This window comes from Pelodiscus sinensis, chromosome 2, assembly GCF_052426305.1.
Source record: "Pelodiscus sinensis isolate ZL-2025 chromosome 2, ASM5242630v1, whole genome shotgun sequence".
Classification (NCBI taxonomy): domain Eukaryota; kingdom Metazoa; phylum Chordata; order Testudines; family Trionychidae; genus Pelodiscus; species Pelodiscus sinensis.
This window is the reverse complement of record NC_143053.1, coordinates 167,291,010-167,310,424: the sequence shown is the minus strand read 5'-3', so window position 1 is coordinate 167,310,424 and position 19,415 is coordinate 167,291,010. Positions and strand designations below refer to the sequence as shown.

Sequence of the window (19,415 nt, the reverse complement as noted above, 5' to 3'; positions counted from 1 at the left end):
TTCGGACTAGGGAGCAAGTGTAGACATACCCTGAGTGAACAATACATTACCAAAGTGTAAATCACAATCATAGCTCTATTTCTATTTGGGGGATGTGTCTCAAACGATGGCTAAGGCAAACAAAACCTAGACAGGACATTTTGCTGACAGCATGGAACCCTGTGTGATGGTGCGTTGGGGTCCCCCACCTCCTGCACCCCCGTAATGGCTCGGACAGACTCCACCAGCCAGTAGAATAGAGGGTGTTTATTGCTTCTCCAGGATACAGCACAGCACAGATGTAATCTGGTTACAGGGAAGGCCTAGGATGCCTCAGCCCCCCTTGACATGGGGGAGACTGGGCCCCTAAATCCCAGCCTGTTGCCTAGGCTGCTTCCTCCATGATACCAGACAAAAACTAACTCTCTTCCGGCCCTGCCCCCCAGCCAGGGGTGACATTCCACCTTCCTTTGTTTCTCTCCCTGGGGGGTAGCTGGTCGGACAGGTTTTTGCATAATGACTCACCCCCTGCCCTGCTGGGCCATGCTACAGACAGCAGCCAGTGGTGGTCACCCATAGCCCACTGCCCAGCATAGCAACCAGCAAGATACCCCCACTACGTCACACCCTGCTCTGCTCCACCAAGATCACAGCCTTTCCTGCACCTGGCACATGCAGGGATTATGTGTCACTGCCCTGGCAGCTGCCCAGGAAGCCTTCTGCAGCTCTGCTGTCACAGCTCTGTTCACTCACTCCTGATGGTTACCTGTGCTGCCACAGGAGCCATTCAGCAACAACGTGGCCTCCCCTCTGTCTGGGGACTTATCCTCTTTAGTGCAGCCCAGGGGTCTCTGCTCATCAGCTTGAGATTTGTGGGAGAGAAGGAAGAGGATTAGGATAAACAGGAGTATACTATATAGAGATGATAAGAAGCTGAAGATTTGTCCTGCAAAAGATTGGCATCTTTGATATACTCAGTTTTTCCTTTGTGTGTGTCTCTAGAGCAAAGAAAAACCCACAGCTGCATATTCTTAATTGTCATAGTTTGTCACAAATGACTCTAATAGTTTTATGCTACCCAAGTGAGCTTGTGGGATTCAGTCTGCTTCATTGCTTTGTAGACTTCAGGCTTGGGCTGGACCCCAGATTTTAGGACCCATGTTGCTGGACCAGCCATGGGTTTTTCCCTGGTCCTCTTGGGAGACAAAGATTAGTTACCATTGAAACATCATCTCTCCATCTTGCTAAGGAGAGGACTGTGTGGAAAACAATTGCTGGACTGATAGTTGCTGTGATTGTCCCTCCCTTTTCAGACTTAAATTTGGTTTTCTTGCCCATGTCTTCAAGTGTTTTGATGACAGGTTTCTTGATCAGGCTGAAGCATTACAAACTAGGGGCACACAAACTATTGCTACTGGTACACAACCTAGAATATGAAACTCATCTGGGCAGCAAATTTCATCTGAAAATACAGAAAACTATTATAATTGCTAGTGACAAACTGTGACAATTAAGAGTATGCAATGTGAAAATATTTCATGTTAGTATATTACAATAGAATGATATTTGACACTATGGCCACATGCTAAAGAGCTTCATCATTTCTCTTTAAAAAAAAACAAATTTGCTCATGCAAAACCAATACAAATATTTTAATACACTATCTTTTGGTAATACATTGGTGTTTGATTAACACTACATTAAAGTGTTGAAACTGACTTAAACAGCTACAACTGTAGTTGTGATCATGTTGCACTATTTTTGGAATTGTGCAAAAAAAAAGACACATTCTCATTATGGTACTATTGTTTCACCTTGCCATAGCTGTATGGCACCACTTGACAGCTCATTATCATCATCTAACTAAACACAAGAAAAGCTTTGAAAGGATATATGATGTGGGATGGGGCATTATAGCATAGATAAACTCCAAATATTTGGTCTTTTTTGGAGAACTCTCACATGCCAGAATGGGACTAGAACAAAGTGCATTAATGAAGTGTTAATGCAGGTCATACAGGCAGCTAGTTGGCAAGAGGCTAGTGTACAGGTGTACACCCATGTTTGCTGCAGATAAACTCTTAATTGTTCTTAATTTTGTTTAATCTATCAGGTTGAATTTGAAATTAGTTTAATTACAAAGTATGTAATATTTTGCCACATCTGCCAAAGATCATATGCTCAGTACGTAGGTTCCTAAACTGACTTTTACTAATAACTTGTCTCTTTCAGACCTTAGCAATCAAACATCATTTTAAGGATTAATTTTAGTTATGAAATTCCACAGCTATTAAGATATAGATAGATATCTGCAGAAATGGTCTGAGGTAAATAAGATGAAATTCAAGGAAGACAAATGCAAAGCACTTCACTCAGGAAGGAACAATCAGTTGCACACATCCTAGATGGTCATTTCCCATTTTGTAAGAAGTTCTCCAGGAAGAGATCTAGAGGTTATAGTAGACCACAAGCTAAATATGAGCCAACAATGTGACACTGTTGCAAAAAAAAAGCAGAAATCATTCTGGGATATATTAAGGAGAGTGTTGTAAGCAAGACACCTGTAGTAGTTCATTGGCTTTACTGTGTACTGATTAGGCCTCTACTAGGCCCAGTTCAGGGCACCACATTTCAGGAAAGATATGGTCAAATTGGTCCAGAGAAGAGCAACAAAAATTAAGGTTTAAATTAAAGGTCTAAAAAACGTGGCCTATCAGGGAAGATTGAAAGAATTGGGTTTGTTTAGTCTGGAAAAGAGAAGACTGAGAGGGGACATGATAATAGCTTTCAAGTCTCTAAAAGGGTATTATAAGGAGGAGGGAGAAAAAAATATTCCCCTTAACCTCTAAGCATAGGACAAGAGCTTAAATTACAAGGGGGGGTTAGGTTGGACATTAGGAAAAACTTCCTAACTGTCAGGGTGGGTAAGCCCTGGAATAAATTGCCCAGGAAGGTTGTGGAATCTTCATAATTAGAGATTTTTAAGAGCAGGTTAGACAGACATCTGTCAGGGATGGTCTAGATGGTGCTTGGCCCTGCCCTGCATGCAGGGGACTGGACTTTATGACCTCTTGAGGTTCCTTCCTGTTACTCACAAGAACAATTGTTGCCAAAGGGAGCATGTCACATGAGAGTTAAAACTTTTGAACCAGTAAAGGTAAGTTTTTGTACCAATGCTTAACCAAATAATTGCATTTCCTCTGTGAGATAATCTGAATTTCCCAGCACTGGAACAGATTCTCTGACCAGATCTGTTCCCTTTGCACTGGCTAGGAAGTTAGCCACAGGCATAGAGCTGGCATGCCTGTCTCCTAAGTCACCCTGCCTACAGCTTTTGGTAGGATGGGCAGGAAGAACAAGGGTGTTGAAAATGTGCTGTGTTTTGACTATTCATCAGTTGGTCAGTGCTTCGTAGGGGACTGCTGTAAACTAGCAGAAGAAGTTGGAGCATCCTCAAGGCTACAGTAGCCTGTGCTGGAGACAGGAGCTGAGTAGAGAAAATCATGGTGTCTTGATATGTCCCACTTCACCAAATGTGATGTTGATGAATCAGAGAATCTCAATTATTATCCGAATATGCAATTTGGAATGTGTTTTCCCCATGTGGTGATCTCTGTATTATTATCCTAATAAGTATTTCTATTTGATAGGTGACAGAAAGGGAGCTGAAATCAGGGGGTTCAAATACACAGGTGACAGAAAAGAACAAGAAGGAGTACATTGAGAGAATGGTGAAGTGGCGTGTGGAACGAGGAGTGGTTCAGCAAACAGAGGCTCTAGTCCGTGGCTTCTATGAAGTAAGTAACAAAGTTGCTCGTGTCTTCCACCTCTTATGAGCTGAATGTGATAAGCACAAGGGCTGCCTATTGATAATATCTTATCAGTGCACTGTGATGTGGCTAGGAAGAAAAGTTTAGAAATGAATGGAATTTTCAAAACTGTGGTACATCTAGATTGCAGGGGTACATCTAAACTATGGTACATCTAAACTCTGACATGTTCAGGGAACGCATTTGCTCTTCAGCTTTTTTTGCAGAAGAGCAAACGCGCTCTTTCGGGGAGCCCTGTATACCTTGTTCTATGAGGAATAAGGGCTCCTCTGAAAGAGGAGGCTTTTCCGCCATTTGGCCCTGACTAAACAGAGCCAAATGGTGGGAAAGCCTCTTCCAAAAAAGCAATCGGAAAAAGTTACGCAAATTGCAGCACACAATTTGCATAGCTTTTTCCAAAAAAAAGACTATAGTATAGACTTAGCCTGTAGCAGGCAGAGGTAGTAGCATCAGGAGATGATGTGTTTAATATTAGTGATCGAGAGAGAAGGCAACGTGAACTTGATCCTGCACAGTGCTGGTGCAGAGAACTGTCTGTATATGAGCAAGATAAAAGAGTGATGAATGGAAGAGGAAGCACAGGTAAACCTGACCTTCATTACTGAGATGACTGCTGTCCAACCACAATAGTCATGTCTCATAGTAAAAGTAAAGCAGAGAAAGTTGCACGTAGCTATGCATCACATTGATTAGATGAGGGCAGAACTTAGGCCCTTGTGTCCCCTGGCATACTGCCACTTTTTACACCATGCACTCTTGCACGTAAGGGAAGGGAAACTCAAGGGAGGCTTATCAGTACCAGTGCAGAAGACCATACCTAGCACTTGATCTTATTTGCATCCACAGGAGGCTTCTAATTTGCCAACCTTGTATACCCTGCTATGTGTACCATACAAAGACTTTCAGCATCAAATCCTATAGCTGCTCAGGTTACAAAGTATAGTCAGATCCCAGCCTTTCCCACCACTTGTGCCTGCCAACTAAAGGCACAGAGCAGTGGAAGATCAAAACCAGGGAAATTAAATAAATTGCTAAGACATTGTCCTAGGTACCCTGTCGAAGTCCCCATTTATTCAAATAAAATAAGAATGTGTGGCATTAATTAGATTGGATGTGTCCTGTCAAACCACATTTCACTTTCCTTGCTTATGTCATATGCTGTACCAGGCAGGAGGCTGAGTTTATTGACTTATGAGATAAAACAATATTAACTGTTGGTATTAGCTTTGGTAACTGAAAAAAAAAGGTCAGACTATAAAGCATAGTGAGCCCAATTCTTCTCTTACTAAGGTTGGTGATTTACTGGAGTAAAACTTGTGCAGACAAGAGGAGAATTAGGCTCAATATACATAATTGTAAAATTATTTTTCTTCTGGCTTTAGTTATTTAAGTTTTTTGGTTCATTTTCCAATCCATATTGAGCAAAGTCCATTGTTGATTATAAGACTCCTCAGGCTAGATTTTCAAAGGTTTTCAGGCTTCTAATGATGCAGAGCAATTTAGGATTTTCAAATTAAACTATGCAATTTAGGTGCCTGACCCTGATTGTTTCCAAAGTTAGGTTCCTAGGTTGCCTGGGCACATTTTAAAATGCCCATGGACATGTATCTGCATCATTAGGCATTTAAGTACCTTTGAAAATCTGACCTCTAGCCACAGGTGGCTGTTCTAAAGAATAAAGGCTTTTTGAAAGATGTTGTATAGGGTACTTTAGTGAAGTGTGGATTCCAATTTTTTTTCTTCTGTGGGGAGTTGGCGTGTGAGGAAGTACAGAATGAACACACACAGATAAGAAGAAGAACTCTCCAGAGATAGTAAGATATTCAGTACCCATAAGGAACTCATCACAGTGTGGTTTGACATCTAGCATTCTGTGCTATAACCTGTGGCTAATCCCTATTATAAAAAATGCTGGATTCCAAACATTGAAGTCATAGAAGCTATGCCAGTTTACATCAGCTGAAGATCTGGCTCCCAGGGTTGTACTGTGGCAGAATTCATGAAAGTGCTCAACCATGCAAGAACTGCCAAAGACAGAAAAGCGGTATATTTGTATCTATATTCCATTTTCATGTGAATACTGTACAACTAAGAAGGGTTTTTTTTAACATCATGAAGAACATAAACCTGAATTTAACCACGTGTGATGTACAAAGGCCGCTATCTTGTAAATTCTGACACATACAACCCTAAAAGTAATATAGAAAAATATACCTGACATTTTGCAAATCTGATATGCAGTTGACCATCAATATCACTTTCCAGAAGAACTGCAGTAGGAAGCAGTCCTCTGCACAAACTATTACCTTTTCCTTCTGCTACTCTATTCTGATCATAACTCCTCATAGGTTAACATTGTTTACAGTTAAAATGCTCAGCAGACTCACAAAAGAAAAGCAATGGGTTTATCAGCAGGCTATTGGAATTTAACTTATGAGCTAAAAGATGACACGCATGCCTAGCCAGAGTAGCAGCTTATCATCAGAGGCGTGACTAGGGTTTTTCTGAGACACTGCCTCTGCGATGCCTCCAGTGCAGAGTGGGCTCAAGAATGGTTTGTGTTTCAGGTTGTAGACTCCAGGCTTGTCTCCATTTTTGATGCCAGAGAGCTAGAGTTGGTGATTGCAGGAACAGCAGAAATAGACCTCAATGACTGGCGTAACAACACAGAATATCGTGGAGGTAAGTTATCTATTGCTACTTAAAAAAACAATGAAGAGTCCTATGGCACCTTAAAGATTATCAGATTGATTTGGGCATAGGGTTTCATGGATAAAAAGCACTTTGCCGATGCATTAGAGTGGAATTTTGGCTGAGTAGAGATTGCTGAATTTAGTCTATACTTTATTTATATTGAAGAATATGGGTAAAATCCTGGCCTTATCGAGACAATGTCAAAATTCCCTTAACTTCAATAGAGCCAAATTCTGTTTCTAGTTACATTACAACAAAGCGCAGTTAAATTTCCCAAGTCAAAATGTTTCTCTCCTTCATTCAATATCAGCACTAATCTCCCTGGTCTTACTAGTTGGGCTTACTTTGCTTTAAACAATGAACATAGTGTATGCAGGTAGTGATGAGTAATGAGCAAATGGGTTGTCTCCCCTCAGTCTCCCAGCTCTGAAAAAGAAAAGAAAACTCAGTGGAGTCGACATGTTCCGCCCCGCCAATAAATACAAGACACAAATTTTGGATGCTGGCTGCCCACCAACTCTTCTTACCTATTTGTTGCTTAAGCACTGAGCCACTAGCCATAAACAAGGTCCTCTATAATTGTTTCCATGTTTAACTCTTCTACATACAGTGTTATCTCAGGTGGTTATATAAATATAATTATTAAACCAGATTGAACATAGGTTCATTCCGGCTTTCACTAGCATGATCTTAAGCCCAGAGCTCTTATGGTAGAAAGTCTTCCAGGGAAGAGCTTGCAACAGCCATTCCCTTACAGATGTTGGAGATCGGTGCAATCCAAAAATGGACTGTTACTGGCCCTTAAGTGGGTATGACCCTATGATGGGTTTGGTCCTCCTGTCTGGGTGCCACCACATGTGCTGGGGTCCCACGGAGCACTCCTGCCCTACCAGACTGGGGCTACATCTAGACTGCAAGCTTCTTTCGGAAGAAGCTTTTCCAGAAGAGATCTTCCGGAAAAACTTTTTTCAAAAGAGAGTGTCTACACAGCAAAAGTGCAACGAAAAAGCAACATGCTTTTTCAAAAGATAGTGTCCACATTGATTGGACACTATCTTGCATTTCAGTTGTGATTACTGTGGATGGAGTGGCCACCAGGGCACCTGTGCTTTTTCCTGGAGGCTTCTTCTTTTGAAAAAACATTCTCTTCCATGTCCACACACACCTTTTGCTGAAAAAGCTTTTTCAAAAAAGAAAGAAAGAAAGAAGTTTACCACTGTTGGAAAAACCCCTGTGCAGTGTAGACATACCCTGGATTTCCATTACACTGTGCAGCTGTCACAGGCTCTCAAGCCCCTTTTGAGCAAACACAGATAGGGAAACATGCAGCTGTATAATAACACAGAATCTCCAATCAGCTCAGGGAATTACCCAGCCCTCTCCTATACTCTCTGGAGTGTAAACCCAGAATTATATTGGCATGTGCTATGCAGAGATTTGTGTAGCCCAAGCACATGACATTCATCCCCTTCCTTAATATGGAGGGAGATAGGCACAAGTCTCATTCCCCCCTCACCTCCCTGCCCAACCTTTCTTGCTGTGAATTGTACCACCTGGATTATTGTATAAACAAGAGATAAGTTCATTAACTACAAAAGATAGATTTTAAGTGATTATTAAGTAAGAGCAAACAGATCAAAGAAGATTACCTTAGTATATAAACAAAACACACAGACTCAGCCTAGAATACTAGATAGGATATACATTAGCAAATTCTCACCCAAACAGATTAGCAGATTCTTAAGGCACAAGTTGCTTTGGCTTTTCCAGGTTTTCATACACAGTCTAAAAATCCTTTGAGCCTGGGACCCTCACTACTCACAGTTCAGTACTTGCTCCTCAGGTGTTTCCAGGTGTGTTGTTGTAGGGTGAATGAAATGTCCCCATGATATCATTGTTCCCCTTTTACATCTTCTTTCTACTTGCTGAAAAGCTCTTTACTGTGACTAGGGTCAAGCAGTTTCCATTGTATAGTGCTATAGCTGAGAGGTTTCTGTTGTATTCAGTTCCTGGGGTAATCCTTGTGCTTGGGTGCATTTCCTCAATAAGCCAATAACAGTGTTTGGCCTTTTTGCTGTTGTACCTGAGAGCTTGTTTGTGGGTGTTTCAACCTCATAACTTGTTTCAGTAACACATACATAGCCAAACTTCATAACATCACATACAAAGAAAACACGTATTAATGTCTAGCAGATCTAGACTTTTAAAATGATATCTCACAAGACATACTTTGTGCAAACATATCCTAATTACATGACAGTGCTGAATTTTGGCATGTGAGGGTTAATCCTTGAAGTGATTCAGACCTAGGAAGCAGGGAGCTAGGCCTTCCTATTCACACTTCCCTATTTGGATCATTTATTTAATTTCTTTACCAGTCATATTACATTGTTTAAAAATACCACTGATTGTTATCTGCTGAAGATGTAATAATTTATCCAGTTTTACAGCCTTGGTTGTATCTGAGAATCAGAAATGTAACTTTTCTATAAAGCTGTCAGAGCCATACAGCATATCAACATTTGTCATTTCTATTTAATATGGATAGCCACAGTATTTGCTAAAATGTTTTGGGAAAGAGCTGCATATGAGTTATAAATGTGAGCTTTCCTGTAAATGGAATTTTGTCATTTCAAATGAGTTATCTATATTAAGTTATCCAGAAGTGAGAAGACAAGAAGACTGAGACATAGTTCATCAATCATTAGATCAGTCCTTTGCCTGAGGTATTGTAGCAAGAAAAAGCTATCAGCTCACATTTCTTTTTGTGGAAATGTATTAAAACAGTACATCATCAAATCTAGTTCTCACTTAATTTGTATGTTCCTAATCTCTCTCTCTCTCTCTCTCTCTCTCTCTCTCTGTCTCTCTCAGGTTACCATGATGGGCATATTGTCATACGGTGGTTCTGGGCAGCAGTGGAGAGATTTAACAATGAACAGAGACTACGGTTACTGCAGTTTGTCACTGGAACATCTAGTGTACCATATGAGGGTTTTGCAGCCCTTCGAGGGAGCAATGGGTTACGGCGTTTCTGTATAGAAAAATGGGGGAAAATAACATCTCTTCCTAGGTATGTCTGTATTATGAATAAAATCTTAAATGCTGTGGGGAAGATGAAACACAACACTTCATTTCAGTGTTTCTGGCAATTAGTTACGGTGTATACAAAAGCAACAACAGACAAGTCTCAGATCATCATGACACAGCATTGAACCCCCAATTGCATTCAGTGAAGGCTGATTTCTGCCTTAAGTTTGTCCACTGACGGACTTGCTCTCCTTTGAAGAAGCCTTCTCTCCAGGTGAGAGCTGTAGAACCATCTAGAACTTTCTGAGCTCTGTGATCCAGAAAAGTAAAGCAACCATGTCTGATGGTGCAGGAATCCTACTTTGTTTATCATGAATTATCTTTATTATTTAATAAGTGTAGGGTTGTTGTTGAGTGCACATAGCAGTCAGAAATATATGAGAGACCTGGTCCAAAATGCCAAAACCTAGACACTGAAAATTAAACTCCTAAGTATACATTTACTTGAAGTTTTTATTTAGATGCCTAATTATGTATTTGTTCAGAGAGTGAAGGCATATGACCTTATCCGTTAAGCACTCAGGACATAGTTTAAAAATGCAGACGATGTGCATCAATTTAAACTAACTCACTAAATTCTCCTCCCTCAAACAACTCACTTATTCCCCTTCCACTATTTTCTTACGCATGGGGAAAATAATGACCCTTTCCATCTGTCCTTGAACTAATCAGATTAGGTCAGTTAGGTGTTCAAATATGGATTTAGGATCGTAAGTTTGTCTTGAGCTCTTTCATGAACTTAATAAGATTCTGAGGCTCCAGTCCCCCAGAAGTTATGACTATTTCTTGTGCCATAGAAATCTACATAAGGTTACATAAACCTCCAGTTTGCATCTTCATCTGGGCCTGGCACAGAGATGCATGTGGGGTTGCTGAGATTTAATTGTTAGTTCTGGTCTGAATATTTTCACGTTTTACAAAGTATCAAGAAAAGTTCTAAATATTTTGCAAGAACTCAGGGCTTCTTCTTTGATTTCTTCTTCCTTCTCCTGATAGCTGTTTTAAATGTGTGACTCTCCCTTACATATTGGCCTTATTCTTTAGTGATGCAGTGTGTAATTGCACCTGTTTTGTTTATCAGTGAACACACATGTGGTAATGCCCAGGACTTGCCACAAATAGGCAGCATTCTCAGCAAAATCATGTGATGTAAATTTCTGAGATGCAATGATACTTGCCATAGTACTATCTTTAATATGGAGCACTCACAGTATGGCTTTCTGGAAAAAAGTGTAGCTGCAGCAACAGGAGGGGGCTTAAGTATATACCAAAGGGATGATCTATGCTGAAAACTTACATCAACTTAGCTATTTCTCTCAGCGATGTGAAAAATCCTCCCTCTCCTCCAGAAGACATGGTTACTCAGATCTGACTGCTAGTGCAGGCAGTGCTAAGCTGATAGAAAAATTCTTCCATCAACCACCTGTTGCCTGTTGGGGAGGTGGATTAATTACAGCTATGGGAAAACCTCTCCCATAACTGCAGGGAGAACCTGCTAAGGAAGCAAAGCTGCAGCACTGCAGCTGTGCCTCTCTAGCAATTTTAAGTATAGACACAGCCTAGCATTGTGGACAGGATTGTATTCAGGGTGCCTAGCCTCTCACATCATCATAGCAACACTTCTGTTTTTAGCGCAGTACTCAATTAGAGCTAGTTTGGCTATGTACCCTCAAGCTGGGAATTACAGCTTCCAGTTCCAAATATAGACATATCAACAAAATCAGGCTCACTGATGGGGATGGTGGAGGCAAATGGGGCACTTGTCCCGGGTCCCGGAAATTCAAAGGGGCCCAGGGCTCCCAGCCACCACTACTGCTACTACAGCAACAGCAGCCCCAAGCCCATTAAATCACTGCCAGGACGGCTCTGAAGGCTGGGGGTAGTGCCAGTGATACACTCTGGGCAGCACAGAGGTATGGCTGCCCCACCCTGCCCCTTTTACCCAAGGCCTTGCCCCTTTCTGGGAGCATGAAAGGGGGCTCCCTTGCTCAGGGATCCATGGAGGCTGTCAACTCCCCTGTCAACAGTAGTCAGGACTTTAGAATGGTTTAGGAGATTTGGACTCCAGCAGCTTTATGTTAATCTCACTTATGCTGGTGTGAATCAGGGATAAATCCACTGAAGTCAGCAGAGTAACACTGGTGCAAAACACTGGCATAAGGAATATTAGACCCAACGTGGATTATTTCCATTCTGCATGGGAAAAGGGACATTATTTTATTCTAGTCTACATTTATGTAGCTTGGGTACATATTAGGGATGTGGAAGGTTAACCGGTTAACCTAAATGGGTAATGGTTACCAGTTCCATTTAAACAATAACCGGTGGGGGCTGGAGCAGCTCTCTGCGTACCACAGTAGGGGGCAGCTCCAACCTCACAGTGGGCCGCCATGGACAGTGGCCACTCTTCTCTGGAGCTGCCTCTGTCCGTGCAGAGTCTGGGGACCCCACAGGCAGGGCTGCTCCAGCAGGGACTAGGAGCTGGGAGCCAGTGGCAGCCCCATTCCCAGTGCAGGGCTGGGAAGCAGCACCCAGCTGCAGTACAGGACTGGGGACAAGAGCCCCACAAGCTGGGGATTGTTCCAGCCGGGCTTAAAGCAGTCCCCACCTTGGCTCCTGCTTAGTTGGTTAACCAGTTAAATATTAGGTCAACCTAACCTTGACAAAGCCCTGGCTGGGTTGATTTAGTTGGCATTGGACCTGCCTTGGGCAGGGGGCTGGACTTGATGACCTCCTGAGGTCTCTTCCAGCTCTGTGTTTCTATGAGCGTTTAACTGATTTACTGATTAACTGGGATTTTACATCCCTAGTATACATTAGAATAAAGGCAGCCAAAGCAGAAAACAAATCAGAGTCATTCTCTACTCCCAGACCACAAGAACGTGACTCTGCAACAGTATCCCATCAGAGTATGCCTAACTCCTACAAGACTTTGCCAATGTAAAACTATGGTTTGTTTTTCCTCCAGACTGCTGTAGCGAATCAAATGAGATACCATAAACTAGGTAACAGAGTCCAAGCACTTAATATTATTTACATTGGTTTCTGTTCTTCAGCCTCAGATTTACTCTCCCTGTTTAATATGGAAGACTTCCCTTTGAAATGCAGCAGTTATACATTGATTTCCAGTGCTTCGTTTTCAGTAACAGTTCCCCATGAGGAAGAATCGTTCTGCTGTTCGGGTTAATAGCTGGATGAAGATCTGAGAAAACTACTTGCCATCTATAGTCTTGTTGAAACAGGGGAAGCTCTTATCCTGTGTTATGCAGATTTTTGGCCCTCGGCCAATTCCCTCCTCGGTCTCACAAGAATTTGACCTTAATTCCCCCACCATACTTCAATGAATAGCAAAAATTAACTTCTAATATCAAACTATATAGTTGTTTAAAACTCAAGAAACATAATTTCACCTGAAATGTATGCACAAAGGGAGCATCTACAAGCACCCTAAATTCGAAATGATACACAATTTGCATAGCACAAATTGTGTATCTTATTTTGATTCTATTTGGAAATAGCTTATTTTGAAATTTGGCGCATCTACACAGCACCAAATTTTGAAATAATGCACTATTTCAGGACATCCTTTAACTCTCGTGGAACGAGGGTTACAGGGATGCCAAAGTAGCACGCTTGTTATTTCAAAAAATATTTCAAAATAACAGGCGGCTTGTTAAGACGTGGGTTAGCTATTTCAGGATACTTCTGGTATCCTGAAATAGCCACGCAGTATAGACATACTCAAAGAGAGGGAAGAGCTTTCTGCTACAACTGCCTGCTAAGAGCTTGATCCTGAGAAGTGCCAAACATCCACACCTCCAGTTGGGGCACACCCTGAAATCCTTACTCTGTTTCTCTTTCACAGTAAGGCAAAACAGTCATTGGACTGAAAGAGAATTCTGCCGAAGTAAGAATCAAATAAGGACCTCAGAGTTTGGCCGGGTGATTTCAATAAGAATTGCAAATACTTTGCACGTGACAAAATCAGAAATTTTGCTTTGTCTGTCAAAACAGAGATTTAGCTGACTTTTCCTTGAGAGTGTCTTTAGTTCTACGAAGTAATTTATAAGTACATGCATATTGTCTGCAATTAGAATAAGCTGATTCTCAGTAAATATTTGATATTCATAAATCATCCCTGTAGGTCTTAAGATATTTATTAGGCACCTATAATCATAATATCTAAAACAGCCATAAAACATTTAAGAAGCCTTTGGTGTTCAAATAACAAGCTATGAACCCATCATTTCCCCCTTTCCTATACATGTATTTGTTCATTTCACTTGTTTTGTTATTTTTAAAAAAATCCTTTGTTTTTCTCCTACTCCTCCACTCTCTTTCTTTCTTGAGTCCCTTTCTCCCCCCTATTTTCCCTATTACATTTCAGTCTAACAGCAATGATTATGGGATATAATATAATTCTATTCAAAGAATAGTTCCTATATTATTATGCTTTATATTCTCATTATGTGTATGTTTGGCAAAATTTCATGCTGACAATAAAATGTTACTAGGACAGACAAATATCCAAGGCACAGATGGATTCAGATATAAGTGGCCATTGGAAAACAGACCCTCCCATAAAAGAAGCATAAACCATTTTTGTTGAAGAAAGTAACCTTAAATCTTCATGTCACTTTTTAAGCAAAAAATTCCAAAGAGGAGCTATTGAATGTTTCCTTCAAAAGAGGAACAAAACTGGATATTTGTATGGAAGATCTAAGGGTATGTCTACACTACCCCGCTAGTTCGAACTAGCAGGGTAATGTATGCATACCGCACTTGCTAATGAAGCCCGGGATTTGAATTTCCCGGGCTTCATTAGCATAAGCGGGGAGCCGCCATTTTTAAATCCTCGCTGCTTCGAACCCCGTGCAGCGCGGCTACACGGGGCTCGAACTAGGTAGTTCGGACTAGGGTGCCTATTCCGAACTACCGGTACACCTCGTTTCACGAGTAGTAACGGTAGTTCGGAATAGGCACCTAGTCCGAACTACCTGGTTCGAGCCCCGTGTAGCCGCGCTGCACGGGGTTCGAAGCAGCGGGGATTTAAAAATGGCGGCTCCCCGCTTATGCTAATGAAGCCCGGGAAATTCAAATCCCGGGCTTCATTAGCAAGTGCGGTATGCATACATTACCCCGCTAGTTCGAACTAGCGGGGTAGTGTAGACATACCCTAAGAGATTTGAAGATTGTGGCTGGGATTTAGTACCTTTCCCTTCCCCTTCCCTTTCCTTCCCCCCTCCCCTCCCACACACACAAAGAATAAATAAAGTGAGAGAAACAAGTGGCCCATTTCTGTTTGCCTCTCACAGTTATGTCAGAAAGCAAGCCTAATTGCAGCTGACAGGTTAGATCTCTTACTAGACAGTGGAGGGTTGTGTGTGCATTTGCTGCACGGCCTTATAAGGATTAAGGGAAGTGGCAAAAGAAGAAGAATGCCAAGAGCTTAAAAGCTTACATATAACTTTTAGAGAGGACACTTAAAAGAAGAGAAGTAGGAGAGGAGACACTAGATTCAGAGATTCGGACCCCTACAGACTGCCAGGAGTTATAACTACATACTGAAAAGAAGAAAGAAGTTTTAAACCATCAATTGACAGTTTTTCTTCCTTCAAGACAAAATTGGTTTAGATTACTTTATCTTGTGTTTTCTTTTAAAAGTGTAGGGGTCAGTTTCATAAAAGCCTAAATACTCTGTTTTTTTGAGTTTGAGTTAACATACTGGCTAAACATGCTCTCATAAATGTCAACAGGCTAACAGTGCTAGCTAGCTAAGGGCTTAACTGAAAGAAGAATGTTTTTTCTCAAAATGTAATTGTCTCTTCCCTTGCTCATGAAGCATTTCCACTCCAATATACACAAAGGGCCGAATACTGCAAAATGCTGAGCCTCTCTTGCCATGATCTGAGTACAGTGAAATCAGTGACAGTAGAGCCTTCTCTGCACACCTTAAGAGGTATTCAGCGCCATGCAGGATTGTACACAAAATTAAGGGGCTGTGACATTACAGAAAATGTCCCTGCCTCTAGGAATCCCATAGCACATAATATAAACAACCAAAGTGCTGACTTGAGTGCCTTGTGGTTCAACTGGAAAAGGAAGCGGTTTCAACTTTTAGCTGCAAGAGGCAAAAACTAATGCCTTCTCAGCTATACTGAGAAGGAACAGGAAAGGTTTATCTTCCTCCTGTCCATCCCCACCCTAAACCAAAATCAGAACTTGCCACTCCATAATATAAGCAGACACTTGACACTCTGGGACCAACACATCCAGCTTGTCCCCAGACTTTGGCCCTTGCACCAAAGAACAGGAAATGATAGCTGGGCCATTTAGGACACCGTAGAAGGCACACAGAAAATGTTTGTCTTTAATTACTGGTATAAAACTGAGCTGACTCCATAGACTTCACTTTACATTAATGAAACAGAACAGAATTTGACCCCAAATTTTGCCTTTTGGCAACGTATTGTATTTTTCACAACAAAGGCATAGAAGTACAAATCTAACTTGCATAGTAGTTGTCCTGAGAGTTATTTAGTTTGTCTTTTTTATTGGATTGTTTGAGGATCTTTTTTCTATAACAGACGTTTTTCGGTTAGAGGACACAAATGTTTAGTTTGGATAAATGTCCAAACATCTCCAGACATTTTGAGGTTTCCTTCCCTTCTTTTCCTCCCCATCACATGACCCTATAATAACCTCTTATACCCTGCTGTTTACCTGCAGTCCTCATCTACATAAGCCTTTGTCTTGTACCAACCTATAATCCGATCTTTGCTCGTATGTCCAACATAGTACCACTAGTATGGCTCTGAAGACGAGCAGTATGTTGTTTTTGCCCTCTGTTCAAATAGTGAAGGAATAACACAAGATTCTTCGCGCTCCAAATGCTTTATGTATGCCACTCAAAGTCAGTTGTGAGTTTTGGACTTCAGTTTTGAAGTATTTTATTTCAGAAAACTGGTAATAGCAAAATTAGTAGGTCTTTGCTCTGAATCTGGCCCAAATGAAGTGACTGAAAATTATTAACATCAGAAGCTTGTTCACTGGCCTATGAGAAATCAAAGAACACTAGAACTGGAAGAGACCTCGAGAGGTCATTGAGTCCAGTACCCTGCCTACACCATCCCTGTACTGTTTGCACCATCCCTGATAGACGTCTATCTAACCTGCTCTTAAATATCTCCAGAGATGGAGATTTTACAACCTCCCTAGGCAACTTATTCCAGAGTTTAATTACCCTGATAGTTAGGAAGCTTTTCCTAATGTCCAGCCTAAACCTCCCTTGGTGCAGTTTAAGCCCATTTCTTCTTGTCCTATACTCAGAGGCCAAGGAGAACAATTTTTCTCCCTCCTCAAAAATGCGTTTGATTATCTCAGTCCAGTTCCCAGTGGACAGATGTCCACATCACAATAAACAGTGTGGTAGGTAGCACTGATCAGCACTTTAGCTGCTAGTCTCAGCAGAGTCCAGTTACTGAAAGGATCAAAGGAACTCAGCCATCCTCTAGCTCCTGCAGAGGGTTAACATGCATTGATAAGGCTTAGTGGGAATGGCTGAAAAACACAAATAAGGTGGAAGGCTAATCATTTCTTAAGCAGAAACCACGTGATTCACACGAGTGAGAAGCAAAAAGACTTGATGATGCATTATCTTGTGAGATGTATTATAACAAGGACTTTAGCAAGGCTCATTTATTTCTCTAACTCCTTTATGTTCCCAGTTCATTTCCAAAGGAAATTGCATTTATTGCATGCTCTGTCAGAGAATGGGCAGCTTACAATTTTTTATTCAGCAAAATTAGTAAAAGCTCTCCTAGCTGAAATGCTGCAGTGCAATGGAGCCTATGCCTCTTGCTATTTCAATTGCCTGATTGCTTTTAATGATTCACCATGGGTGCTTGATAAATCTCCCCTTTCAGTTCCGTGAGTCTCACGCTAACTAATTTGCCTTCAGCCTGTTTTTCTTGAATGGCCTAACAAATGAACAGAAGAGGTTAAGAGAGCGTCTGCTTTAGGAAGGGCTCTTCTGCTTCAGTTCATAGAAAATAACATGCATTACAAATGAGATCTGGGATCTGGAAGTAAAATAAAGTAATACATTCTAAACATGCCAGGATGCAGATTCTCATAAATCACCATAGTTCCATTGGCTTCAGTGCAGCTCTGCCATTTTACAGAGTGGAGGATCTGACCTCGTGTGGATATGAAATACCATACGTGAATAACACCCATCAACATGCCTAGAGCTTGGGAGGAAAGGAAACATATCTGTGCACTTCCTACAGAGATAAATTAAGCACATTGTGCTGGATTACTAATTAGCATATTGGGGATATTCAGAAAGGTCGGTGTGTTTTCAAACCTAAAAGCCAAATTGTATTTTTATGGCGAACTGACTTAAACAATTATTAGTAATTTAGGATTGTACTTGGGGCCTCTTCCTACTCCCCCCAAAAAATGTGTTTTAAATCTTGAAGATTTTTGATCACAAGGGTCACTGAAAGAAAAGGAACTCGTAAAAGATTTAGCAAAGCCAGAATACAAATGGAAACCTTTCCCCTGACTCAGGTATGGCTTAAAACAAGAGTTGAGTGAAAAATGGGGACATTTTTTCATGGGAAATGAGTTCCCTATTTTGTTGAAAAAATTCAAAATGTATCAACTAGCTTTGATGAGAAATTGTTTGTAAGAGGGACATCTTAGCGCAATACATAGATTCTGATCTGCTGTATAGCATCAGTCAGAGGACTCCCCCAAAATATACCTAGAGCAGATCTTTTAGAAAAACATCTAATCTTGATTTTAAAATTACAAGTGATGGAGACTCCACACAACACTTGTTAAATTATTCCAGTGGTTAATTACTGTCACAGTTAAAAATGTACACCTTATTTCCAGTTTGAATTTGTTGAGCTTCCGTTTCCAGATGCTTTGATCTTGTTATACCTGTTTCTGCTAGACAATAGTGCCTGTTATTAAATATTCATTCCTCATGTAGATGGACTGTAATCACTCAGTCATCATCCCTGACTATGGCGGGGGGGGGTATAATTTTCACAGAGGGGGCCCTTCATGAATTTTGGTACATGGTCACGGTCCCCTCACTCCGAAGGGGCAGGACCTCACACAAAAGGAGTGTGGCTGGGAGCTACAGAGAGAGAGAGTGGGAGTGTGAAAGAGAGACACTCTGTGTAAGAGACAGAGATTGAGTGTGTGTACCACAGAGATGGTAGAGCGTGTGTGGCAGCGTGTGTGTGACAGTGACTGTGTGTCAGAGCCACAGTGTGGCACAAACTGGGTGTGGTTGACAGTGACACAGAGTGTGTGTGTGTGTGCTGTCTGCTGCTGAGTACATTTCTAAGAGAAGCCATACTCTGTCTCTTTAAGACAGGAAAAGCTGTCCTGTTCTGTTGTCTCCCCTCCTTCCCCATTCTGCAGAAATAGGGTATGGGAGGAAGAGTATGTGAGAGAGAGAGAGAGAGAGAGAGAGAGAGAGAGCACACAAGCACTGAAATCCCAAAAGCAGTGTACTGCCTCTTAAGACAGGCACTCCTCTGAGTCGTTTACCACCCATGCTTCAGACTGGAGCAACTCTGCTGTGTGTCTCCCTTTCCCCGATCCCTGCTCTGAAGAGATGGGGTACAGAGTCGGGGCACACCCTGATTTCACTGTCTTACCCTGCTTTGCACAGCTAGCAGGAAACACGTGAGAGCAGCTCCTCTGCAGGATGGAGCTAGGTGGGGGATGAGCAGCTGAATACATGCTGCTGGCTGTAAGTATGCTTGCTCTGCTAATCAGCTGGGTGGGCTGGGGAAA

General features: G+C 41.5%; 1 protein-coding gene across 1 annotated transcript in view; it reads left to right on the top strand.

Annotated features, from left to right (window-relative positions):
- The window catches only part of HECW1 (HECT, C2 and WW domain containing E3 ubiquitin protein ligase 1), a 334,425-nt gene that overhangs the window by 311,127 nt on the left and 3,883 nt on the right, over positions 1–19,415 (top strand). The window contains exons 27-29 of the mRNA XM_014574083.4: positions 3,630–3,776; positions 6,377–6,491; positions 9,378–9,576. Of these exons, the coding sequence (XP_014429569.1) occupies positions 3,630–3,776; positions 6,377–6,491; positions 9,378–9,576 (461 nt within the window). The remainder of the gene's footprint in view (positions 1–3,629; positions 3,777–6,376; positions 6,492–9,377; positions 9,577–19,415) is intronic.